The sequence below is a fragment of the Monopterus albus genome, unplaced genomic scaffold, assembly GCF_001952655.1.
Source record: "Monopterus albus unplaced genomic scaffold, M_albus_1.0 scaffold264.1, whole genome shotgun sequence".
Classification (NCBI taxonomy): domain Eukaryota; kingdom Metazoa; phylum Chordata; class Actinopteri; order Synbranchiformes; family Synbranchidae; genus Monopterus; species Monopterus albus.
Window position 1 is genome coordinate 919,214 of NW_018128144.1, and position 6,530 is coordinate 925,743.

At 41.2% G+C, this 6,530-nt stretch overlaps 1 protein-coding gene across 2 annotated transcripts in view; it reads left to right on the forward strand.

The window, feature by feature from the left end:
- Positions 1–6,530, forward strand: part of cyb5r4 (cytochrome b5 reductase 4) — a 52,241-nt gene that overhangs the window by 15,264 nt on the left and 30,447 nt on the right. For both annotated transcript variants that reach the window (XM_020621660.1, XM_020621659.1), the window contains exons 2-4: positions 2,352–2,505; positions 2,792–2,892; positions 3,616–3,700. In XM_020621660.1, the coding sequence (XP_020477316.1) occupies positions 2,352–2,505; positions 2,792–2,892; positions 3,616–3,700 (340 nt within the window). The remainder of the gene's footprint in view (positions 1–2,351; positions 2,506–2,791; positions 2,893–3,615; positions 3,701–6,530) is intronic.

Below are 6,530 nucleotides of genomic sequence, written 5' to 3' on the forward strand. Positions count from 1 at the left end.
TGTCCTGGCACCAGGACACCAGACCGGCCACCTCCCTCCTGTAGGCTGCTTCGTCCCGGCCAGTGATGTGACCAGTCACTGCGGTGTCATCCGTGAACTTCAGGATGATGTTGTCTTTGTGGGAGGCAACACAGTCGTGGGTGAACAGGGTGTATAGGATGGGACTGAGGACACATCCCTGTGGGGTGCCAGTGTTTGTAACAATGCTGGCTGAAGTCCTATCGCCAATCCTGACAGTCTGGGGCCTGCCAGTCAGAAAGTCCAGGACCCAGTCACAGAGGGTGGGGTGCAGACCCAGTGTGGATAGTTTGTGGGTGAGTTTGTGGGGGACAGCTGTGTTGAAGGCGGAGCTGTAGTCAGTGAAGAGTATCCTGATGTAAGTCTCCATTTTCCAGGTGAGAAAGGGAATAATGAAGGGCAGCTGTGATAGCATCTGAGGTGGCCCTGTTGGACCGGTAGGCATACTGCAGGGGTTTTGTGGTCAGGAAGTATGGATCAGTGTTGATAATACAAACCCCAACTCCAATGAAGTTGGGACATTGTGTAAAATGTTAATAAAAACAGAGTACATTGACTTGCAAATCATTTTTGACCCATATTTAATTGAATACACCACAAAGACAAGATATTTAATGTTCAAACTGATAAACTTTTTGTTTTTTTTCAAATATTCACTCATTTTGAATTTGATGCCTGCAACATTTTCTGAAAGAGCCGGGACAGGGGCAACAAAAGGCTGGGAAAGTTGAGGAATGCTCAAAACACATGCGTTTGGAACATTCCATGGGTGGACAAGTTCATTGGAAACAGGTGAGCATCATTTATTGGGTTTAAAAGGAGCATCCCAAAAGGCTCAGTCATTCACAAGCAAGGATGGGGCGTGGTTCACCACTTTGTGAACAACTGCATGAGCAAATAGTCCAACAGTTTAAGAACAACATTTCTCAATGTACCACTGCAAGGAATTTAGGCATTTCATCATCTACAGTCCATAATATCATCAAAAGATTCAGAGAATCCAGAGAAATCTCTGCATGTAAGGTCGTAAACCTGAATGCCTGTGACCTTTGGTCCCTCAGGCGGCACTGCATTAAAAACAGACTTCATTCTGTAAAGGATATTACCACATGGGTTCAGGAACACTTTGGAAAACCATTGTCGGTTAACGCAGTTCGTCTCAACATCTACAAGTGCAAGTTAAAACTCTACCATGCAAAGCGAAAGTCATACATCAACAACACCCAGAAACGTTGCTGGCTTCTCTGGGCCCGAGCTCATCTGAGATGGACTGATGCAAAGTGTGCTGTGGTCTGACGAGTCCACATTTCAAATTGTTTTTGGAAATCATGGATGTCATGTCCTCTAGGCTAAAGAAGAAAAGGACCATCCAAATTGTTATCAGCGCAGAGTTCAAAGCCAGTATCTGTGATGGTATGGGGCTGTGTTAGTGCCCATGGGTAACCTGCACATCTGTGAAGGCACCATTAATGCTGAAAAGTACATAGCAAAATATGCTGCCGTACAAGTGATGTCTTTTTCAGGGACGTCACTGCTTATTTAAGCAAGACAATGCCAAGCTACATTCTGCACATGTTACAACAGCGTGGCTTCATAGTAAAAGAGTACGGGTACTAGACTGGCCTGCCTGCAGTCCAGACCTGTCTCCCATTGAAAATGTGTGGCGCATTATGAGGCACAAAATACGACAACGCAGACCCTGGACTGTTGAGCAACTGAAGTCGTACATCAAGCAAGAATGGGAAAGAATTCCACCTACAAAGCTTCAACAATTAGTGTCCTCAGTTCCCAAACGCTTATTAAGTGTTGTTAAAAGGAAAGGTGATGTAACACAGTGGTAAAAAATACCCCTTTTGCAGCTCTTTTGGAATTGGGGTTTGTAGATGACAGTTTGTTCAAAATAATGGCCCCTTGCATCCTTGCTGAGGTTGTCTTGGTCTGGTGTCTGCTTGGTTTGCTTCTGTTTCTCCAGTTTGACAATTTATTGTGTAAATCTTCTAACTGTACCACCCTGTTTACTTTCTGTGCTGCTCTGCTCACTTCTATGCTGCAACTATACCTCCAAAGTGGTGCCTTAGTGACATCACACATAATAAACACACATGACTGGCACAGACTAATAGTGGTTAAAATCGTTCAGAGCCGTTTTCAGTTGATGTCATATATATGATGAACATGGTTAGAAGGTGTCAATTAAAATAATAGTAACATCAATAACTGGTATATTATGTAGTCTCTGTAGACTCAAGATGACAAATTTGATCTTCACATCTCAGAAACAGAATAAATAACCCTCTTACCCTGTGTAACATGACTCTGTCCTTGCGCATTAGGTGGCCTTGAAGCCTGGTCACAGTTTAATGGACTGGATCCGGTTTTCCAAGAGTGGGAAAGATCTGACCGGGCTCAGAGGACACCTGATTGAAGTAACGCAGGAAGAGCTGCAGAAACACAACACAAGAGATAACTGCTGGATCTGCATAAGAGGTGAGCCCTTATCTGAAACACATGAATAACCTGTAGGTAGATGCAGTATTTAAGAGATTTGAAGGATGGTTAATGTCAGTTTGGTGATACCTGACCATGAATATAATTGAATCTAGAGAGGTGCGTTCCATTGATGTTTTTTGTTGGTATTCTTTATTGTCCAAAGTGACACCAGAGATATTTATCATTTATCCCCTTAATCTTATCTATTTTTTCCTAATTTATTTGACATGGTCATTATCTTCTATTTGAGTCTGTCCATTTATATCACTACATGTGTTTTCAGGTTTGGTTTACAACGTGACTCCCTACATGGACTACCACCCTGGTGGAGAAGAGGAGCTGATGAAGGCAGCCGGGATAGATGGCACCGACCTATTTGACCAGGTATGGAAGGTGATGTCGGAAGTAAAGCACCTTTGTTTTGATGTTACTTTTTAAAGCTAAAGGTACAAACGGTAAAGGTGCAGTAATGCATTTCTAGTAACTCAGATCATACTAAAATGACTTTTTCACTGTGGTGATGAAAATAGTCCAAGTGATGATACCTTTTAAACACCTTATCTGATAAGCCTGGAAGGTTAAAAGCTTAGTCTGGTTAAAAAAAAACAATGTGGTGTAGTTTCAGTGATAGATGATTAATAATTAATGGTTCACTAATGTACCAGTGAAGACACTTAGGTATCATTTTATATTAGGAGGCTCTCTGATCATGAGCCTTGCTTAAAGCCTCAAGTTTGTTATTTGCAGCTATTCACAATGAAACGTTTCTATATCTTAAACAACTGATGTAGTTGTGAAATGTTCTTAGTTTACTGGTAAGCACGTTTAAAATCCTTATTATTCATAGCTTTTGTATATGCATCTTTAAATTAATGAAATTTTGTGTGAAACTGGGACATTTTGCTGCAGATAAATGATACTAGTCCTAGTGTGTTATCTGTGACTCATTGAGGCCAAACTAAAGGACAAGAGTCCTGAAAAAGCTTAGCAGGAACATGTTTTGTTTTGATGAGGGTTTGTAAGGTCTGTACACTGTTTAATGTGGGTATAGATGACTTGATAAGTTTATATGTGTTGCTAGTGCAGTGTGTATGTGTTTGTGCACAGGTCCATCGATGGGTGAACTATGAGTCTATGTTGAAAGAGTGCCTGGTGGGCAGGATGGCTACTAAGGCCACCGCAGCTATTAAAGGTATACACATACAGTGAGAGAGAACATACAGTGTCTACATGTTTGTGTAGTAGTTCTCTAGCTGACCTGCAGCTTTATGTCAGTGTTATCCTTATTTTCATAAAATCTTAAGCAGCACACGGTAGCGAGACTGTGCATTATCTGAATTGCAATAGCAGCATTATCACCTATGCAACCACTGTAGGTTCTCTTTCTTTAACAAAACAAATGCACAGCCTGTATTTGTGACGTGTCAAGAGTCCCTCATGGTAATCATGCTCATATTTAAACTGGGTGTAAAACTACTCCTGTGTTGGGAAGGAGGGCTTCTTAAAGTCAAACTAACAGGTCTGTGAGAGCCAGAATTCATGCTGGGTGGTAGGTGATCAAATACTTATTTCATGCAACAAAATGGAAATAAATTAGTTAAAAATCTAACAGTGTGAATTATTTTATAGATTATGTCTCTCACAGTTGAGGTGTACCTATGATGAAAATTATAGATCTGTCCATTCTTTTTAAGTGGGAATACTTGAAAAATCAGCAGTGTATCAAATACTTATTTGCCCCACTGTATACTACTAATGTAGAGAAAAAATAATGCAGGTAACTAAATATGCAAAAATATGAAGCAAAAAATGATAATAGAGGCGGATAAATTGTGTTCATAGAAGTGCCTTTTATGTTTAGATAAACAAAGGGATCTTTATGAGAAGTGTTTATATTATGTGTTTATCTTAAAAAAGTATTGATATTGGCCTCAGCCCCAAAAATCCAGTGTCAGGTAATGCGTATCTTAAGCTCATGATAATATTTACAAAAATGCCATTTGCATCAAAGGCTCTTAGCAAACACAGGCAAGCTGTTATGACAGATGTAAACTGTCACTGTCAAAAAGCTACATTTTCACTGTTCCCTGCTGTGAGGACCTTACTGGAGGGTCCTGCATAAGGTCAGTCTCAGAGATGTTATTTTATCAAACAGGTATCTTTTATAAACTCACTGTCATCAGATATTCCCAAAACATCTCTTTTACTACAGAATGCTTCTCCTTAATAAGTTGACAACTTCAGGTCAGGCTCTCCTGAATTATCAACAGAGATATGAGTAATTTTTAGGCCCAAACGGAATCTGCGCCCTCAGAATTTTGATGACACCTCCGCTGATTTTGAAAAGACAGTAGAAACTCAGAATGTAAGCACGTTTGCCCCCGCCTCCATGTGCACAACAGTTGTGTGATGTTGTGAATGTTTTTTTTGTTATTTTCTAAGACGAGGATCTGACATTCACATCTACTTCACACCTTGACTGGCTGGTTGCACATCTCTGTCTAGTGCTACTTTATTCCTTCCACAACAATCTGTGACACTTCTTATGTCACCTTTGTTAGAAATTACCCGATTCTTTTGTTGGAAGCACAAGAAGTGAAGACAGGAGAGGACTGTTTAAAATCAACAGAAAGTTTACTGGAAGTCTGAGCACAGGTGAAGTCTTACAGCGCTGGATTCAGAGAGACAGAGCTCCCGCAGGAAAACTGGCTTCTGAATCCCGAGTTATGTTTTTACAATGCATTTATCTGGCTGGGCTTGGCCCACCCTAAACAAAGGTACAACAATTCACACTTCGTAATCCTATTGGCCATTTGGAGTGAGTAGGCCAACCCCTGCCTGCGCTTGCTTGCTGATATGTGATCTAGACCAGGTGTGTGTGTCTCCGGCACCCTAATCTTGATCAAGGTGCACTGATCAATGGGTGGTCTGGGTTGCAGGCCCCCTGTGTGTGTGATGCTAATTTGTATGTTAAACTGGCGAAGTGGTCATCTCAGGTTGTAGGGGTGTCTCGGCAGGGCACCCCATGACAGCAGAACTTGGGATATGCTAAGTGAGTCTAGGTGTGGGTGTAAAACAGGCCAACAGGTCTGGTTTCTTGGAGATGCAGACATCCTGCCTCAACAGAAGTTACAGCATACAGTCTCACTGTATACTGTAACACTCAGCACAATACAGCAGTCATCAATACAGTTTTAATATGTATAAGCAAGGAAAATAAAGGTATGAAAAACAACTAAAAGAAAATGAAGAACTGAAAAGTAACTAAAGGAAGCTAGAGTTATGAAAAGTAACTAAAGGGAACTAAAGGTATGAGAAGTAAATAAAGCTTATAAAGTAACTAGAGCCTATAAAAAAATAAAATCTTACACCTTCTAGAGCTGTTCCCCTCAGTAGCCTGTGTGAACAACCCAGGTTAAAGAGCCCATGGCATGCTCATTGTGCTCATTTGCAGCCATTTAATGTTTAATCTCGGGTACCGTTAGATTAGCTTTGCACCCCTCATAACTCCAAATAGTCTGTAATTATTTCAGAATGATAAAACCCAGAGCCTCTTCCTAAACACAAGAGGATAGTTCATGAATATGCACAACTCCTGTTGCTGTTTCCCCATCAAGATGTTTCCTCTAATCTGAATCTTAACATTATCTTAACCACAACCACTGAGGGAGTCGCCATATGAAATGTTTTCTTCTTCTTCATCTTCTTCTTTTGGCTGTTCCCGTTAGGGGTCGCCACAGTGAATCATCTGTTTCCACCTAACTCTATCCTCGGCATCCTCTACTCTCACCCCAATTAACTTCATGTCCTCTTTTAGCACATCCATATATCTCCTCATTTGCCTTCCTCTTGACCTCTTGCCTGGCAGCTCCATCTCCAACATCCTTCTACCAATATAACCACTATCCCTCCTCTGCACATGTCCAAACCATCTCAATCTGGCCTCTCTGACCTTGTCCCCAAAACAGCCGACCTGAGCTGTCCCTCTGATGTGCTCATTCCTAATCCTGTCCATCCTGGTC